Raw genomic sequence first — 20,660 nt, 5'->3', positions numbered from 1 at the left:
TCCGGCCAGAGGCCATATTGGAATCTATGAAGTCGGCTTGCACTTTGATGGGACAGGGTGTCTGTCGTTTTGGGAGTCTCTGAGTCATTATCAAGGACTTACACCTGAGTGATCACACAAGGCATTCCATTTCAGACTCTGCCAAGTCTGGACGGCAAGTTGTCTCGCTTCTTTTGTGAGAAAAATGAGTCCAACCGATGCTAAACGGGGGGCTAAACGCAGGAAGAACAAGCGGGGCGGTGGCAGTAGCTGCAGTGCTGTCTGCAATACTAGCAGTGGCAAGGCCGGTGTCGCTCCGGCCCTAGGCTGTGCGGGGACATCAACACCTGCCTCTGTCGTCAGTTTTTTAACATCTGGTAATACTGGCAACGGGAATATAGGATCCATCACGGGCTTAAACGGAGAGGTAAGGTTTACACACAATGTTATCCAGAGAATGTCAAGACTAGGGTTGACTAGCTAGCGGTGTTATCAACGACACATCAGATTTGGGCCCGAGACTGATGAGGGAAGGCAGTTAGCTTGGTAAGAAATGCAACGTAGCAAGTAATTGGCTTAATTACAGCCCATTGTAGTCATTATACCTGGTAATACAGTGCCAGTTAGCAAGTAGTATAGCTTAGCAGTTAAACTGATTTTATTGTTTTATGACAAGCTGCCGTAAACATTAAGATAACTTTCTTGTCCGAACACTGTCCACTATCGTTAGCTTAAGTTAGGAGATCATAGCTGCATCGACAACAAGTTGGACACCTGGAAGCATTATTTTGAGCTACTGCACTCCGTGTAGGTGGAGATTACGGTGTCAAAGCCAAGATTACTTGGAAGTATCATTAGGTTCCTCACAGGTGGCGTACAGGCTACTTGCTCTTGGAGAAACAATAATGCTAGCTAATGCTAACAGTATTAACTTAAATTCCATAGTTTTCGTGTGTTTTTACGTGCTGACCTTCCTGTTTAAATTTTGGATCCAAGTTTAAGTTAAAGTAGGTTTTATTTATTTAATCACCAAAGTAACCATAGTTATCCAAGCAAATAGAAGGTAAACACTACAACAATCTCATCTTGACAGCGTTGTTGAGACAGTTATGTCACAAAATCAGCCTTAATAAATCGTGCTGTATTATAGAGGACTACGTCTCGTGTCAATGAGAAAATATGTTTGTGATGCACGCAAAATGTCCTGTTTTTGCTCACAATAAGTTTCAAATGTGTGGTGTTAGTTTGCCACCAACTGTATTACAGTTGATTACATTTGATTGATTACATTACATTATTTGACAGCACATTTTTGTAGTTGTAAAAAGACTTGGATTATTCCTTTATAGTAGTTTGAGCTTGTGTCTCTAGCATATACAAGCCTGAATGTATTGAACACATACATCAATTAGTATAACATCCACAGCAAAGTTATTAATCCCAGCAAACAATTAAGTTTGATAAACTACTTTTTTTGAGATTCAGTGTGTCACACATGTGTCTAGTTGGCATCCATACACATTAAATTGCTTTTTTCCCTTCAGGTCAAACTGAACAACAGTGTTGCTCCACAGTTTACGGAAGGACCAGTGAATGCTGACTTCTCTGGAGTCCTTCAGGTAAATTTGCAACCGGCTGACACTGTATTTGTGGTAGGGATACCAGTGTTTAGGCAGCAAAAAGATTCTTGAATCAACTTACAATGAAGACAGACTTAAGTTTGCATCACCATCTGCTTAGTTGTGATGCATCTTCCATGTTGTGCTGCAGACAATAGTGAGAGTACTGTAAACAACATAACTGTAAACAAAGCAAAGAAGCCACTTTGCTGGACAGACTATTGAATGACATTTCTAAATTAACCCAAGCTAGAATTTCTGCCTTGTATTAAAAAATAACAAGTTTGACCACTTATCAAACTCATATGTTGAAATAATATCTTATCGATTTTAGGCAAAACAATATATATACGTTTAGTCATTTAGCGGGCTACACCATGGTTTGGTGGTTAGCACCGCACCCTGAGTGTGAGCGGTAGTTTGTCTCTCTGTGTTGCGCTGTGATGAACTGGTGACCTGTCCAGGTTGTACCCTGACTGTCGCCTAATTGCTGGGATAGGCTCCAGCTTCTGCTCGATACTGTATTGGACTATTCGGTATAGAAAATGGAATCAATGGATGGTTTAGAAAATTAATGTATGAATGATAGTCATTTAGCACCCTTCTATTCAAATCAACTCACAAATGAGAGGTAACATTCAAGCTGTGCTACAGTAAGAAATCCTGATCTAAGCTGTAGGTACGTAAAGGGAAGAATAAAAGTAGAGATGTTACAGAAGAGCAAAATAAGTTCAAGTTAGGTGAGGTAGTGTTTTCAGAAGAGGTGTTGTCAAAGTATTTGAGTCCTCAGGAGGTAGTTGGAGTAAAGGAATGATGCCTGTGATCTGATAACGTTTGTTAGCTTGTTCCACAGTCATGCAAATGGAGGTAGAGTCTATATCTGCAGGTGTCATTGAACTTCCCTGAATGCCACAAAGAGTTTAATCTTTTAAAGCCATGTCCCATTTCATAATGTAACTTCAAACTTCGAGATATAAAATTGAGTACACTGGATTAGGAAGCACACTCAGAATTTTAACTTGAAATCCTATTATTCTGTCATTTTCATTTATTGTTTTACTTTTGTTCCATTTTGCTATATTAAGTAAAAATGATCAAAACATTGCCATAAAGCATAGCCGTAAATACATGGATAGCATGGCACATTATTCTTTTGAATAATATTAACATATGCCTAAAAAAACTTAATAAATGCTTATTTATAAATAATCTTATTCTAGACATGGTGATAATGTTTTTAATTGCTAAAATTATTATTATTATTATTATTTTTTTTTGCAGCCTGTCTTTGGCATATCACCTGGTTGCTTTTGTAATTTAATTTCCACTCTTGGTACCAGTCAAACCTTAGAAAAACTAAGTTATGTTTTACAAAATTGCACATTTAGAATTCTCCATTAAAATCCCTCAATGCCTGAAATTGGCTTATTTTACATGCACAGATCTATGAATATGCAGATTAGCCCCACCTTTGTCTCTACCACTTGCCAGGCTGCAGCTGCTCACCATTGACTCTGCTCAAACACTTTTGACTTTTCAGCTTTACAACATTAGCAAACAGCTAATTACCTTGTTCCAGATTGCCAGCTGGCTCATCCCACCCTGTCATGTAGTGTCTCATATTCTTCTTCTTCTTCTTCTTCTTCTTCTTCTTCTTCTTCTTCTTCTTCTTCTTCTTCTTCTTCTTCTTCTTCTTCTTCTTCTTCTTCTTCTTCTTCTCCTCCTCCTCCTCCTCCTCCTCCTCCTCCTCCTCCTCCTCCTCCTCCTCCTCCTCCTTCTTCTTCTTCTTCCTCTTCCTCTTCCTCTTCTTCTTCTTCTTCTTCCAAAAACAAACAAACAAACAAAAAAAACAACTAAAAAACAGACAAGTATAAAATATTGAAGATGATATTTGTACTGGAATCTTTTTTTTTTTCGTATTGACTATGTATTGAAAAATAAATAAAAATACTTGAATTGGCTTGCCCATTCTGATTTCTGGAGTACATCAAAACATGTTGGCATTGGTGAAAAAAATTGAGCAGCATTCTGAATTGCTGCTCTGATTTTCGGTGTATTGATGATTCAGTCAGACTAAACCGCTGCTGCATGGTGGGCCGATTCACTGTTTAATCGAATTTAATCTATGTGACACGTGCCATTTCATTACGATTCATAAATGTTTAAAATTGATTATTTTGCATAATAATTAAATGTCAGGAACATAAAAGTATTCCTGTCTGCCGGTAGATCCCTGTCCCGGACATAATAAAGGGGTGAAAAAGTGTCCGGGTGGCGAACAGTAAACAACAGAAATAAAGAAGCCAGCAGGTAGCCTTTCAGCCACTGTTACTGAGCATAAAATTTACTCATTAGGTTTGAAGGTGAGGATTTGGAAACATTTGGATTTTTATGGACATGAGAATGGACAAGGCCTGGACAAGCCTTACTCTGTATGTAGGTTGTCGCTCTGGCCGCTCTGGATGGCCGATGCCTGACGGGGTCAGCGGCTGACGATCTTGGCCCGCCGGGGCCTGTGCCCCAAGACCACGGGGGGCTCTGGCCTTCCTCTACCACCCTCTGGGTGGGTCCGGGGTCATCTTCGTGGTGGGGTGGCTTGGGTTCGTGCTCTAGGAGTGCTGCTGATCGTTGGGGTCTCTGGGTCGCCCTAGTCTGCCTTTAGCCTCCATAAAGACATGGTCGCATTTGCACGATCACACTCGTCCCTGATCACTCCTCATTCCTCATACTCTGCATGCTGACACTGATTACTATTATTATTATTATTATTATTATTATTATTATTATTATTATTATTAATTCAACTTAAAACTACATATTCTATTTAAATGGGAGTGGGAGGAAGTGCAAACGTAAACTTATACTTGATGTATATCAGAAACAGTCCACAGTAGAAACCAGTTTTTTGACTCAGTTTAAATTTTCTTAAATTTTGATAGCTAGTAAAAAAATGAAAATATTAGAAAAATAGAGCTACAATTTGTTAATTTTAATTCCCTTAACAAAATATTAAAACAAACTGCTTTGCTACCTCAGACTATTCCTATTATTTTGTTTATATTGTCACTTTATTAGTAGTTTTCTTTTACCTCGTTGCACATTTTTCACTATGTTTCCACCTGTGTGCCCACCACAGACTCCATTCACGTTTGGCTTGAATCAGCGGGCCCCTTACACCGCTGGTGATCGCTGCCTCTTGTGCCGATGTGAGCGTAAAGACAACATTGTGCCTTCAGAGGCAGGCATCACAGGCCAGAATGGTACGGCACAGCCTGCCAACACACCCAATCCACTCCAGCTGCCTCTGTGGGTATGTTCTGATTGCAGACGCACAGTGGAGAAGGAGGACCGACGTACTACTCTTGAACAGTCATTAGGGGTAAGTCAACTGGTTTTGTCGAGGTTTCAAAATGTTGAAGCTGAAGTTTGAGACAACCAAAAGTTGCTGTAGTAAATAGGCTACATTGGTAGGAATCTACTCTTTTTAAGCCATTTGTTCATCATATTCGCCCTATGTGCACTCACACAGCTGTTGTTAGTCGTTCAATGGTTGATGCAGCTCACTTGGCTCTTCTTGTTTTTACATTGAGTAGCCAAAACACATGCAGCCACCATGAGCAACAGCTGTTGCTGTAAAGAGACAGCAATGATGGTCTGACTGGAAATTTAGTGCTTCAAGTCTGCTTTGGTTTGGCCAACTAAATAACTGCTTCCAGCCCAAATATCTGCTTTGTTTCATGAACAGAATATTCTAATGGACCAAGTACATCTGTATCACATACACTTAAAACATGTAAATATTGTAAATATTCTATAATTTATTTCATTAATAGAGAACACAACAGCCTTTTTCTTTAAACTTTCACTGTTCCCGTTTGCTTGTTCGTGCTGATCAAAGAGAGATATAACTCTATATAGCGCTTTCTAAATGTGTTGTCATATCAAAATCTGCTGCTTGAGAGCAGTGTTTTTGGTTAGAGTGGCATGTTCTTCTGTTCTGGCTGACTCTTACACAGGTCCATTTGGTTCTGTCACACTGTAGCAACGTCTGCTGCTGTTTCAGCAGCATATCAACCATACCTTTAAAACAAGGCGGTGCTGGTTAAATGAATGTGTCTCAGTCCTGCCTTGAGCATGCTGTATGAAAAAGGCTCATGTGTGAAGACCAATGGCTCTCCATATAAAGAGCCTTTTTGTATGTTGAACTGCCCATGATATGCGCTCAGCTTGCACCTCTGTGGGGACAACACTGAAACGCTACTACAGCTGTAGAAAAGCCACATTAAACAAAGTGTTTTTTCATTGACATTCAGCATCACTTTGTCATCTGGGTTGTGATTAAAGGAGGTAATTATTAAAGCTGTTAATTATTAACAGCACTTCACCCTTGACAATTTTTAAATGACAGAGCCTCACATTTGTACCCTTTTTAATTCTTTGTGTAAACTGTTTTCTCAGTTGGAATAAATTGGAATAACAATGATGTATAGTTAATGCAGGCATAAAAGAGTAGATGTTTTAGTCATATTTTCTACCCATTATTATCAGATCTTTCTTTAGAGGCAGTAAGTACTCATTCTTTGCTAATTTTGGGTATCTTTGCCAAAGGCATTAAGGCACCCAGATTACTATTACTCACACTTAATGCAATACTTAAGCCTGTTGCGTTTCCATCATGAATTTTAGCAAATAACACATTACAAAGCTTAAAGAAAAAATGTATGTTTGATTGGGGGAGGAGTTTTTTTTTTTTTTTTGCGACAAAAACCAGCTTCTTTGGAGTCCTATAACTCAGAAATACCTAACAAGTAAAAATGTCATTTAAAGTTTAAACTGGTCACAAAATTTCAAAATGTTTGTGTCTGAAATGTCATTTTGGTATATTTGGTACTTAATGAAAATGTGAGATTTTGCCTTTCACGCTACAGTGCAGCGATGTCACACATGCTGCATTTAGGGCCTGAAAATTATTATAAAAAAATCCCCAAACTTTTTTTGTGCCCAGTTTTTCATGTAAATATACAAATAATCATCAAAACATAGGTATTTTAGTCTTCTTTTCCCTAATGTAACCATCATTTCATCGGGCCTTACAGTTTTCTTCCAAATTCTTTTAGAGCGCTTAGTGCGTCCATCCCAACTCTCAAGAACTCCCTTTATGTTTGACCCCAGATTTTTGTCTTTAAGTCAGGAGGTGAGGGGTGATTTTAACCAGCCATAAACACAACATAGTGGACAGTATATTTGAGGAAAAACAAAACATAAACATCTGTGTATTCAGCAGATGTCGTTGATGCTAATGGCTTAAGATCTTTTTCAATATAACTTAAAATTCTCAAATTGTGACTTTTTCTTTAAGGTCATTTCTCTGTCTTTCTGGTCTACTACTGAGAACCAGTAGAAGATGCTGGTGCTCCTTACAAATTTACAGATTCCATCGTAGCTGCCCCCATTAAGCATCTCGCTGGGCAGTAGCTGCATTGGCACCCAGCAGAACTTCCCCAGAAATTTTGATGTAGGTCAGGGTCTGGACAGGCTTTTGTACATTGCTTTTCTCAGCTTCTGTAGATTCATGTTTCAGGAATATGAATATATCAAACTGAACTGTGGGCTGCTCTTGGTTGTTTTGGTTCTTTTGTTGGTGTCTTAGCTAAAGGAGAACTGAAGATGGGCACCTCCGTGAAGAAATCAATGGCACAAATTTGTGTCTCATGTTTGTGTAACTTTGTGCATAAAAAGCTACATTATAAATGTCAGGAGACTTATTGTTGTTACATCATTGTTATCTATAGATCTACATTTCTCTCGTATTCTTAAAGGGTTGTTTTTGTGGATCTGTTTCCTGTTGGAAATTATTATTGCCTTAGATGTTGTTCTCTGGTTTGGTGTTTTCATAAATGTATTGTTTGATTGCATCCTAATTAAAGGAGGATATTTACTGAACTTGAGACCCTGATGGTTAAAATATTTGAAAACATCATAGAGCAGCTGCAGAAAATGTACTTTGCAAACTACTTACTACTTAGTGAGCTTTGTATGAACCTTCATAAACTGGTGGGAGTGTACTTAAAAATAAACCTGAATGGTTAAATGTGACACATTTACCTTACATTGCATACTAAAGTGGCCAGTGTTTGATTCCCCCCCACAGAGTCAGGACTTTCTTTTGCACATGCCAGGGGGTAATGGAAACCCAGGACGGGAAACGGCCATGGCAGACAGACTGACCAATGCTGCGCCTACACTACCCATGCTCCCTGCTCCAGACCTTACTTCACCAATGCCTTCTGATACAGTTTGCAGCTGTGAAGCCTGCAATGAGAGACGGTCAGTTCAGATTAATTAGGTGGAAGTAGATTTATCTTGATTGAAGGAAGACAATTCTTGGTGAGTTTATGTCAAGGTTTTGTAAATTTATGATACTTACAGGGAGATTTCTGCTGAGTCGGAGCGGGAGTCACAGCAGCTACAGAACCACTGGTCTGAGGTTCGCTATCTGGTGCGCTGTATTTACCGGCAGACAGGAACATCACTGGCAGATGACCATGACCAGCCCGTCGAAAGAGACAAAGAGGGCATAAAGGAGCTGGTGGACAGGTATCATAAAAATCTTTTTTCTTTTCCCGTTGAGTATGTGTTTCTCCACTAGAGGTCTCTGTTGAGCTATACAAAACCCTGTGAACACAAGTAACAAACTCTAAGAGGCTTGAAAGGCTTTGAATAACTTATCAGCAAAATTCAGCTCCTGCCTGCTTATGGTGTCATCTCATGAGACAGATATAAAATTGTCATTTGGTTTTAGGTCTTTTTGGATTTATTTTTAGCATTTTTAAAATTGTTTAAAGTTAAATGTTGTTTTTTTTTCCTCCCGTAGACTTTGTGTAAAAGATCCATATCAGCTTTACCAGCGGTTGGAGCAGCAGGCTCGAGAATATGTCTTGGAGGTGAAAGTGCGGCTGCTGAAGCACCTTTCTGCAGGCTCTAAGACTACAGGACTGTCAGGGACTGTAGCTGCAGCCCAGGGTCCTCCTCAGGCCCACCAGTTCATCTCCCTGCTGCTAGAAGAGTATAACGCCCTCTGCCAAGCTGCACGCACCATCAGCAGCTTCCTGTTCACCCTGGTTAGTTTATGATTGCTGTGTCAGATATAATAAGTTGTGTTAAGTCACAAATAAAACAACATCTTCAGTGTGATACAACACCATATTAACCTTTATTTCCTCTTACTGTTTTGGTTGTAATTCTAATATTTTTCTACTTACCTTTCTTTGGTCCCCTTTTTTTTTCAGGAGAATGATCACCTCCAGAAATTTCAGGTGACATGGGAGCTGCACAACAAGCACCTTTTTGAAAATCTGGTTTTCTCTGAACCGATCTTGCACAGCAGTTTACCAGCACTCATTGCACAGCTGAAGTAAGAGTGTTTTTCTTTAAAAATGCAAGCTGTGGTATGGCATGCTGGCATCAAGATTTTGTTTAGCTGTATTTATGTAGAAAATTGCACATACTGTTTTAATCGTTCAAATGCAATGTTCCCTCATCGTTAATAAAGTTCGGTGTCATACTCTCTTCCAGACATTTACTCAGCTTTTTTTATTATTTTTTTATTTCTAGACATGGTACAGACTCTCATGATTCATATAATGAAGATATGTACCAGACCTTGTTAGAGAGCTACCAGCAGCTGCAGCAGGAGATGGCTACAGTGGCTGCTGAGTGGCAGGAGTGTGAGAAGAGGATTGATGACTATGTAGATGAACAGGTATTCATAGTTAAGAAAAAATGCTTCACAAAATTTGAGTATTTTTGTATAAAAATGATGTTTTGTACAGATGAAATTTTAGGTGCTATTAATATAAATCTTTCTTTGTAGCTGCTTTTTAAGGTGGAGGGTCAGACTCTCACCAACCAAAGAACAGAACCACATAAGTCCTTGATCAGCAAAAATGTAAGAGTTCAAAGTTATGTCTGAATATTTTTACTTCTCTTTCTGTGTTTGATTCAAGTTTGAAAGTTTGTCTTGCTTTCATTTTCTGTCCATTTCCAGACTTTAAAGACAAAACAGCGAATGCTGAAGGAGGATTGGGAATTCTTTAAGCAGAGGAGGTTTATAGAAGACCAGGTACAACATTACAAGAATCTGACACTTGTAGGGGATTTGAAATTTCCTTTGCATGCTCTTGAGCCTTTTTTGTTGTTTTGTTTTTAGTTACCCAACAGTAAAAAGTCATCCACCGGAGATAGCAACTTCACAGACACGATGAGAATGCTTTCATCTCGTCTTAGTATCCCAGACTGTCCAAACTGTAATTATAGAAGAAGGTATGTTTTTAAATTTGACTGTTGTGTCATTGGCTGGTGGAGCATTTTGTCATCTTCTGTGCAGTAAAATTCAGACATACCTGACATATGTCAGACATATTCAGAGTTAATTTTATCTGTCATTCGACATGTTGACATTCAAGAATGAATTTTGTACTCAGGTCCAGCAGCATAATATGGAAAACCATATAACAAATATTTTATATGCAATAAATCAAAATATAACCAATTTTATTATTTTAATACTGCTTTAGTCTTTAATTAATGACAGTAAATTTGCAGGTTGATTTCAGTGTGTCAGATAATACTTTACTTTCAAATTTAAGTTGTCCTTCTAAATTAACAGCATTTACAAACACTAATTTTTATTCATGTCATGTCAAACACACATTACCCAAGCTCCCCTCTCAGCTCTCCTGCTCTGCACCAACTGTTGGAGTCCGAGATGTGCTGTAACGCAACATGTTTAACAAAAGTCACAACAACTCTGAAATATTATAATAGTCCAACTAAGTTTTATATGTGTTAAATAAAATTACTAAAATAAACAAAAAATTTTCTGGTTTAATTAAAAAAACTCAAATTAAAATGCTGTTTACATGTTAATGTTCTTTTGAGTGTGACATCTTAATTAGGTTATTGGAAATCTGATACGCTTATAAATGGATATTTTGAACCCTCAGCAATAATTATTTCCATTATAGAGAGTGGGAAAGTCACCCTATAAAAGTATTTCAACATATGCAACATCGCTCTTGTTTTATCAAAGTATTTAATTTATTAGCACCTAATTTACTAGACTGTTAGCTGATTTGACTTTGTATTGTCACGAATACAAAGGACCCTGACACAATGCTGTCGTAGTTCTTGCTGAATTAATCAGAATCAATAACTTCTTCCAACAGATGCACATGTGATGACTGCAGTCTCTCCCACATCCTGACATGTGGCATTATGGATTCACCCATCGCTGAGGACCTCCACATCAAGCTACCCTTGCAGGGTGAACAATCCCGGGACTACCTGGCAGAAGTGCATCCTCCCAGCCTCTCCTCTGGCAGTTCAGCATCTGGGTCCAACTCCAGTTCTCCCATCACCATTCAGCAGCATCCAAGGCTAATACTGCCTGAAGGAGATGCTAGCACTTTGTATGTTATCCACTCATTTTCCTAAAATTGTTATTAACTTTGTGCAGACCTTTGAAAATAAGTGATTAATCTCAGCTGTTTTAAATGTTGTGAGACTAAATTAATATAACCATTTACTTCTGACAACAGTTATAACCTTTACTCTCCTTTTAAGATGACTACATATTTCTTTCTTTTTTATTAGTATTAGTGATGACGACGAAGTGCCTCCATTGTCCAATAAGTTCGGGGACATCTACCCTATCAGCAGTTATGAGGAAAACAATATTGTGACCGCTGCTGTTAACGGCCTTCATAATAACATCAACGGGGAGGGTGAAAACATGGCACTGAAGGCAGGGGTGAGTTATCTACTTGCCCAAGATTAGTAGTGAATTTCTCTGCTGAGTTTCTGGATGACGAAACTGCTAATCTTTATGAGTCGGTTACTGGTAGTTTGGGAAATGTACTGTTCCTCACCCATTACTCAATTACTTCTCATTTTCCGGTCCAGTCCCCTCACATTACCAGCAGCAGTAGTTCATCGGAAGGTGATGAGGAGGAAACTAATGGTGAGGCTGGCGGAGAGCCCCCAGGCCTCCAGGAAGAGCTTTCCTCAGGAAAGACTAACAGTCCTCCTCCCTCTTACAACCACCAACAGGTATTGTAACACCTAGAATAGTGTTTTTTTTTTTTTTCTCAATTCTTTGTAATTGAAACAATTGCTTGTGTACAGTCATTAAAGTGTGGTTAGACTGGAACTTGTAGCAGTCAGTTTTTGACAAGATTTTCCAGCAAGTTTTGGAAACATAAGGGAGAAGCTAATATTACTTTCATCTTGCCATAATCCCTTCAGACAGAAAGCACACCTGTTTTGGAGACCACAAGCTGGGATTTGCGGTGGCATATGCCTGTACAGTGGCATTGAAATACCCTTTGTGTATCAATGTTCATATTAATTTTAAAGGGAAATGCACACTAATTTATTCTTATTATTATTTAATCATTTACATTAGGGAAAACTATTTCACACTCTTCAGAATACTGGTTCATTTGTTTTGAATATATATTGACCACCCTCAGGTAGAACAGGTCCAGCATGCCTGCGAGTGCCATGTGTGCAACAATGACCCCAGCTCCTCCACCCTGGGTCCTGCCACATGTCTTTCACCCAGTCGGCTCCACGCTGTGCCTCCCCCTGCTGTGGGACACCATTTCTTCACAGACAACAAGACTCCCCCCACACACCCTGCCCTCCACTTGTACCCACACATCCACGGCCACATGCCCTTACACAACTTCTCCCGGCCCCTACTCCAGCCTACACTCTACCCACCCAGTCCTCCTCTCACACACAACAAGGTGAGGATATTTATTTAGCCAAAGTATCTAAGCAGCTTCTTATAGATTGATTTCTTCCTGGTGATTGACTGTTGTATAAAAAAATAATTCTTTAAGGGAATTTTTTTTCATTTCCTTATCACTGGGGATTTTCTTTAAGGTTCCAGGAATAAAAATTAAGCTTAGTTGTATTTTAGTTTCGCTTACTGTCACTGTAATTCCTATGCTTAGGAGGGGACAGACTGAAGTTAATCTAGAAAAACCCAAAAGCAAACCAGAGCTGAATTGTATGTCAACCTAAACCTGTTCCTGTCATAATTCCCACTAAATGACAACATTTTCTTCCTTAAGCCTCTTCCCCCAAACCCTACATCAAACCACTCAGCAGCCAAGCAGCCAGCCTTCAGTACATCAGTACCAGAACACGTATACCAGAACTGCTTTGGTGGTACAGGTGGAGCAGGTGACTGGAATAACTCACTTCAGTGCCTCTCTCTCAAGTTTGAGAATCTGTGGGATGCTGCTGTGATGAAGAGCTGGAATCCATCTATGTTGTTGCCTGAGTGCCTGCCAGGTGAGCCACCCGACAACGGCAAAAACAACTAAATCAAAAGCTGTCAAAATAATCATTTTGTTTCTGTGGAAATTCACAGGTGACATGCTTGGACCACCCCTCACTGATGTGCCCCTTCCACCAACGTCCTCCATTGCCCCCCAAGGGGAGCATCCCCCACTGCCCACACCTCTAACCCCGTCATCCTCATTGTCATCATCGTTATCATCGTCGTCGTCATGCTCCTCTTCTGAAGCTAAAGAGCCGAAGAAGACTGGTGCCAAGAAGAAGTGTCTCTACAATTTCCAGGATGCCTTCATGGAAACCAGCCGCGTAGTAATGGCCACCTCTGCCGCCACATCCTCTGTGTCCTGCACTGCCACCACTGTCCAGTCAAGTAATAACCCACCCATCCACCTTGCATCTAAAAGACCCAACTCTATAGGTAATATAGGAAGTAGGAGTAGTGGTTAGGTTTGTACTGATTAAGTTTTCTTGTGACTAAATTGGTAATCACGTATACAGTTGTCAAACATACAGACATTTAAATGTGACATCTTCTTTTAAAAAACATTAAGGAAAGTAAAGTGTACTCTTAAAGAACAATATGATGCATTCATTAATAGCCTGACTTCATCAAGGTAATCATTTAGTTCTTTGGAGTCATTTTTAGGTAATTGGTTTCTCTTGTAATTTTTAATTCAGATATGAAAGAATTTGGGATGGAAGCTTAAGGCCAAACAATTACTGTTTGCAGACGCTGCATTCAGCCTTACAGCAGTGTCGTAATGAAGAAGTGAAACTACTGTTAAAGAACAAAGCAGTCAAGAGAAATAAAACACAATACCTTTGAAAGCACAAATGAAAATGTCCATATCTTCACACACCTCCACACAACCCCTTTGGAAGCATTGGTAGACCTGCTACTTCTGTTCCGCTTGTTGACCCTTTGTGTGAGTCCATGTAGCGCAAGCCTGGAATTTTTTTAAAATACAGAAATGACTAATATGATATACAAGTTTAACTTTGATTCTGAAAGGTCTCAGCACAAAAACATTATTAACACATCAAAATTAGCATCAGTGTGTGAAATGCAAGCAAGTGGGTATCTCTTCACACCACACATACACTCTACCACATACTTCCTGTGGGTCATAAGACATGATAGAAAGGGACTATTTTTGTTTTATTCTATTTATAGTGTTCTCTGTGGTATGATTTTAAACTTATATGAAGCTTTAGAGAAGCTTTGGTTTGCAAGGGATTTTTAGTTATTAGTCAAAATTATCATGAGTATATAGTTTGTGTTCAGCTCTAGTATATTTGTACATTGTGGTTTCAGATATTTTTGGGAGTCCACTGAGTAATTCATTCCTGTTTTTCATTTTTTAAAAAAAAAGATTCTTAAAATAAAGCATAATGTTGAACAATACAGAAAAATTTAATTTCCATGTTATAGGGTCAAAATCGATTCCTCTATGTAGGATGCTTCAACAAGCTCCATCTTCTGCTGAAAGAATACAAACATAACTAATAAAACCTTCATTAGTCCTTAACCCCCTCTCGTGTGCTTGTAGAATAGTAAAACTGAATAACTGAATTCTCCTCAGAAAGTAAAAACTAGAACATTTACTCAGTTTCTGATTTAAAATGTATTCTGAAAGAAGATTGTGTTGATTCATATCTATTCAAAATATGTAGATGTTTTACCTGTGAGCCAAGCAGCGTAGTCAGCACATTGCATTGGAACTGTAGTGCATTAGCTTTTCTCATCATACAACTGGAGTTAGAAGAAATGCCACCTTGGTCTTTTTTCATATTTCCACCACACATCATCTCTTTCAGTATCTCAGTTTTTCCATCTTTCTAGTAATAAGAAAAATGTAACTGTTATTAAGCATGTATTTCCACTAATATAAAAACAATCTGAAGTAGACTTCAAGGGGGTTGTGTTTTATTAAAGTTGATTAACAGACTAAAATAAATTTTATAATTGTGTGTCTTCTCTAGATGATGTATTTCACAGTCTAGGTAAAGAGGACCACAGGCAACTCGCGTCAGCCATCCCTAGAAACGGCTCCACAGGACTGACTTCTCTCCCCCCACTGTCGGGCCCTGCCCTACCCCCAGCACCTACCACACACCTCCCCACAATGAGTTCACAGCCCTTTCCAAAGATGGCCACTCAGGCTCCAGACTTTGTGGAGTCCCAGCAGGGTCTATGCCTCCCACCTGCAGAACCTCCGGCCCCCTCGGCAGATGGTCCTCTCAGTGCCCCCCCTAGTGTCTGCAGGTACGACTATAAACTCAGACTTTTAATTTCTTTGTGATGCAGGAAAAAAGGGAATAATGTCATTTTAATGCAGGTGTTTATAGTATTTGTTTTTAAACATGATATTTTTGTCAGTGATCCTGATTGTGAAGGCCACCGCTGTGAAGGTAATGGGTCATATGAACATCAGCCATATGATGGGGAGGAGAGTCAGGATGAAGACAGCTGCTCTGAGCACAGTTCCTCCACCTCCACTTCAACCAACCAGAAGGAAGGAAAGTACTGTGATTGCTGCTACTGTGAATTCTTTGGGCATGGAGGGGTAAGAGTCACCGATGTTTCCATGTTCACCTTTGTCAATACTGCTGCTTTTTCGTTTTATAGCATCAGAATGTAAAATACCACGCTGCACCTGGAAAATCATTAATGCAAATCTTCATTAACTGACATTGTCTGTATGATTTCCAGCCACCAGCTGCTCCTACCAGTAGAAACTATGCAGAAATGCGGGAGAAGCTGCGCTTGCGTCTGACAAAGCGGAAAGAGGAACAGCCAAAGCGTGAGGACCAGCAACCAATAATAGAAAGAGATGGAGGGGTGGAGGACCACAGGCGAGTGGAGGACCTGGTTCAGTTCATTAACAGTGCAGACAGTAAACCTACTTCCAGTTCCAAGGCAGCCAAGCGAGCGAGGCACAAACAAAAGAAGGTAATTTATCTCTCCTCATTGATTTAGTCCTTTTTAGAATAATCAGTAGCCTCCAGTTTACATCAACCTAATGTTGATCACTTCTCATAACTTCTAGCATGCACAAAGGCTAGGACAGGGTGGAGGGTTGTTCTGTTATTTGAAAATTATAACATTTGTGTTGAAGCCATCTGTTGTTTCATATATGTTCTTCAGATGGAGGAGAAGGCTCGTCTGGAGGCAGAGGCTCGTGAAAGGGAGGAGCAACAGCTGTTGGAAGAACAACAACGACGACAGCGGCAGGAAGAGGAAGAGGCAGCGCTTCAAAAGGAACTGCTACGGCTGCAGGAGCTGCAGCAACATCGTGCTGCTAAGAAGAAAAAGAAAGAGAAAGTCAAGGAAAACACTGCACCCCCTCAAAACAACCCACAACCCCTCAAACAGACAGCTCAGAACGTCCTAGATAATCTTCAGAATGGAAAGTCACAGTTGCTTCAAACCCTCATTCGCCTCCCTGACCAGAAAGAACCTAAATTTGAGCCACTATCTCAACCCAACTCACAGCACAGCCCAAAACGCCCTATTGAAAAGGGGCTTTCTAATGAGACCAATGTCTCCACCTCCCCAATTACCCTCCACAATGGCACATCTCCTCTTGAAGTCAGTAGTAAGGTAAAGGCCAAGCAATCTGTGAAGGTGGCTACTTCTGAGGCTGCTGTAAAGAGACCCCTGGAGTTACCCAAAAGCTCTGATGAGACTGCAAAGATGACTAATGGAACCACTCCTACTACTACAACAGACACCAAAGCAATGCGAATCAGGCCTGCTGAGGCCCTCGCTTCTCTCCTGACCACTGAACCACGCAGGGAGGAAAGAAGTACTTGCAGAAGTGTCAGTGGAAAAAGGCAGCAACAACAACAACCTCTCACCCAAATAAAGGATGACAGGACAAGTCCCCCTGTGTCAAACTCCTCCCCCTCTCCCCCTCCGGCCTCACAGTCTGAGCAAATGCAGCAGAATGGCAAACCCCCCAGTGCAGAGTCACCGCAGCCCAAAGGCAAGGCTAAGAAGAGCAAGAAGAAAAAGGGGGAGAAGATGAACAGCTCAATCGGTTGGTATAATTAGAACACAGTTAATTTCAGAACATGTAGGTGTGTGGTAACTAGTCCTGTCAAAGTTGACACTACATTTTATTTCTGCTGACAGTGCAAGTTTAATCCCAGTGTTTTTCAATCACCTTGAAAACCAGGAAGAGTAAATCACTCTTTCCCTGTTGAATCAGTCTATTATAAAAGGAGTGTTAAGCTAATTACTTTTACATGATATTAGAAAACATTGAATTATTTTGCTAATTAAACTGTACTTTTAAAACACATGTTAACATGTTAGAATCATGTTAAGAGATCAAACACAACATATGGTTTGCATTTCATGCATATAAAAAAATAAGACTTTGCAGAATTCGAAATATGTGTAAAGAGCATAGACTGTATATAAAAGATGGACGGAGCCTCCGTGACGTCACCCGTAGGTTTCTGAAGAGCAAAAGTGAAGCTCGTCGGGCGGTTCCCACCGTCGCCATCTTGGCAGCGTCACGCCTGCCGTCGCTCCCGGAAAATACAAAAATGGGCAAGTGGTGAAGCTGAGAGGGGGCTGTGAGCGTGGATGATTGACATCTATCAAACTCAGAGCTGCCTGTAGCTAAGAGCTAACTGAGCCAACTCTGTTCTAATGGGAGCTAACCGACTAATGAAGGTAGGCGGGCTAAAGCTAAGGCGCACTGTTAGCCGGCTAAAAACCGCATTTGTGCTGCACTCTCCCTTCATGCTGCATATTGGATACATGCCAATCAAAGATACATGTCAATCAAAAGGACACGCTCCTAATTATGCCAAATTTCAAGATTAAATAACATCCAAACGGATGAGTTCACCCCCCTTACAGTTGTCATGAAGGTAAACTTGACCTGTTAATCCTAAAATGTTTTTTTGTACCAGGCTGTAAACATGTTTATTTCTGCTGCAGTTGGCTTTTTTAACATGGGAGTCTATGGGGATTTGCTCTGTTTTGGAGCCAGCCCCTAGCGAATGAGGGGTGAACTGCAATTTTTTGCACTTCTGCATAGGCTTCACATTTCACCGCCAGAGGTTACCGCTCGGTAAAGAGCCACGAAGCTACCAATTATCGCTGACTTTTTCTTCAGTTCTATTGGTCTGTGATCCAGAAAGTAGCAAAGTCATTCACCAGTAAAAAGTTGAATGGGGGCATATCGCTTGTCGAAGCAGATATAGACATAATTTAGTCAAGAAGTCAGTTCTCCTTCGTGCTTTGATAATGCAGTACAAGTTGAAAAATACAACTAAAATACCTAGTTGAGCTCTAAACATAGCTGGGCCTTACTGCATCAAAATATTCTGAATCTTTAGATCAGTTGTGGTGATGGACAGCCTGAGCATAATTTATTTTTCAACATGATTTTTATTTTCATTCAAAGACAATAAAAACTAATATTTAGATGAATATTTTAGATCCCAGGCACAGTTAATTATTTAAAAAGAAAAAGTAACTTTTACCTCCCTAGTATACATGTACTGATGTTTCTGCAAAGACACTTCATGTGAGGGGAAATGAAAATACAAGCTTAACTGACCAAATTTTAATCCATTTCCTCACTGTATTTGTAGTAGTTGTTTCAAGCCCTTGAATTCCATGAGCAAGTGTGATGAGGAGCAGGACTGGAACCAGTAAAATTATATTGAATCTTGATACCTCAACACCATAAGAAATATGACATAAACAAGTTTAAGCAGGAAAAGTATTTCCTGGTAGTTTTACTACTGAGTTTATTTTTTTAAAAATTGTCTTTTTGTTTTGTTTTTAGATGACGTGTTCTTGCCCAAAGACATTGACCTGGATAGCACTGAAATGGATGAGACAGAGAGGGAGGTGGAGTATTTCAAAAGGTACGTCTGTTGTGGTTACACAAACTGGCCAAGCAAGTCTGCTGATGGAATTTTAGACATGTTTCCCCTCTTGTTCAGCCGTACACAGACTTTGCAGGAGATTCAGTTACAAGTAGTTTCCATTGATTCAAACTTTTCCAGTTCATAGTAATGCGATTTAAAATATTGTTCTTCTCCGGAATTGACAAAGTTGAAATTGGGAACAGCAAACACGTTTACACTGCAGACATAAACTTTTTTTTTTTTCCAGTTGATTCTAAAAGGAAAAATGTTTTAAATATGTCTTTTAAGCCATAGGATGCAAACGCTGAACCTACCACTTTAAAAATAAAGCTAATGTGGTGGATGTGTGGTGGTTTAAACTGTTTTTTTTTTTTTGTTTTCTTTGTTTCAGATTTTGCTTGGACTCTGCCCGGCAGAACCGTCAACGGCTTTCCATCAATTGGTCAAACTTTAGCTTGAAGAAAGCTACATTTGCTGCACATTGAGGGTGTTGGTAACTGTCAGGACAAAAATGAGAACCTTAACAACTATACAAACCCACCCCAACCCTCCATCCCTGTCCTTTTACCTCTACCACTTGTCCTCCCACAACTTTTTCCCTGCTGTGCCCAAATCACGCCCACGCTGCCTTGCTTTGTTTTTGTCCCTGTGTGTGGTTACAACACAGATCCATCTGGACTGATCCACCTGCAAAACTGAAATGACATGACACAAAAAGAATCACAGAATGCTACTTTACATCTGATTAATTTTCCTTGCGTGCTTGTGTGCGTTTAGTCTGAGTTGAGCATTTCTCTTGACTGAATAAGCCATGGTCAGAAAGGATTTTCTTACACTGGCTAAGCTGTAGTCAAAAGATGCTTAATATGTCTGGATGGTTTCCTTTTTTTTTTTTAAAAAAAAAAAAGAAGAATAAATTTAAAAAAAGACAATGGAAACTCCAAAAAATGAAAAGTGTAATGAATTAAAAGCTGTATTTGAGATATTGTGACTTACTATCCCGTTGTTCCTAGCACGGCATCTCATTCACGTGATTGACAAGGGAATGGGCTCGGTTAGCTGGTTTCCACTTCCCCCTGCCCCCTCCACCTCCACTGTATTTCACAGAAAGGAGGAAGCCGTAATACTTGACAATGTTCTTTTTTTGGTTTTTAAGTTCTGTTTAACAAACGGAGTAAAAGTGTATCAGTTACAGTTTTTGTTTTCTTTATTTTTGACCTGTAGCCAGCTTGTATCAGAATACTTTCAGAATGAAATTGAAAAAGAACAATACTCACACTATAAATCTGTCATAGAGTGTATATTGTATTAACATTGAAGCCAAACTGGCTACTTTTAACATATTGTTAAGTAATATTAAATCTTGTCTTTCTTTTTTGAAAGATGGAATACAGTAGTATGGCAGGATTATGTGTCTTGTGTCAAATTTTATTTTCTATGCACAGTAAAAATTCTCAAAGGACATACACTCTTAGCATTCATTTTAAGAAATACAGTTGACCTCATACTGCATGTTAGGTTCATTGTCAAATGTGTGATACTTCTGTTTAGTACTAGATTACAAGGGGCATTATAAAAAAAAAGCTCAGTATAATTGATATGACTATTATCTTCTCCAATTCCAGCATTTAGCATAAAAAGCTGAAAGTAGCTAACTGTATTCAACCTCACAGCAGCAACCTTTACAAGTGGCCTGTAAACTTTAGCGATTCCAAACTTTCAGAGTACCTTCTGATGAAGTTCATATCCACACAGTGAACTTCACTGCATTTAGCAATATGGCAGACAATCGAA

The 20,660-nt window shown here is 39.5% G+C and overlaps 1 protein-coding gene across 2 annotated transcripts; it reads left to right on the top strand.

Moving 5' to 3' along the window:
• Positions 1-20: 20 nt before the first annotated feature.
• Positions 21-19,752, top strand: fam193a (family with sequence similarity 193 member A). Of its 2 annotated transcripts, none has more exons than XM_041982844.1 (23): positions 21-406; positions 1,524-1,598; positions 4,735-4,977; positions 7,750-7,925; positions 8,028-8,195; positions 8,473-8,719; positions 8,888-9,012; positions 9,213-9,360; positions 9,472-9,546; positions 9,646-9,720; positions 9,808-9,920; positions 10,826-11,068; positions 11,253-11,409; positions 11,562-11,708; positions 12,131-12,409; positions 12,740-12,962; positions 13,042-13,338; positions 14,952-15,234; positions 15,349-15,535; positions 15,682-15,921; positions 16,117-17,011; positions 18,782-18,863; positions 19,258-19,752. In XM_041982844.1, the coding sequence occupies exons 1-23, from the start codon at positions 185-187 to the stop codon at positions 19,349-19,351; spliced, it is 4,794 nt and encodes a 1,597-aa protein (XP_041838778.1). In that variant the 5' UTR covers positions 21-184; the 3' UTR covers positions 19,352-19,752. The 2 variants fall into 2 exon arrangements, with proteins under 2 accessions (XP_041838778.1, XP_041838777.1); XM_041982843.1 differs by having other exon boundaries at positions 13,042-13,386.
• Positions 19,753-20,660: the final 908 nt, after the last annotated feature.

The sequence above is a fragment of the Melanotaenia boesemani genome, chromosome 4 (assembly GCF_017639745.1).
Source record: "Melanotaenia boesemani isolate fMelBoe1 chromosome 4, fMelBoe1.pri, whole genome shotgun sequence".
NCBI classification, from domain to species: Eukaryota; Metazoa; Chordata; class Actinopteri; order Atheriniformes; family Melanotaeniidae; genus Melanotaenia; species Melanotaenia boesemani.
This window is presented reverse-complemented; position numbering and strand designations above follow the sequence as displayed.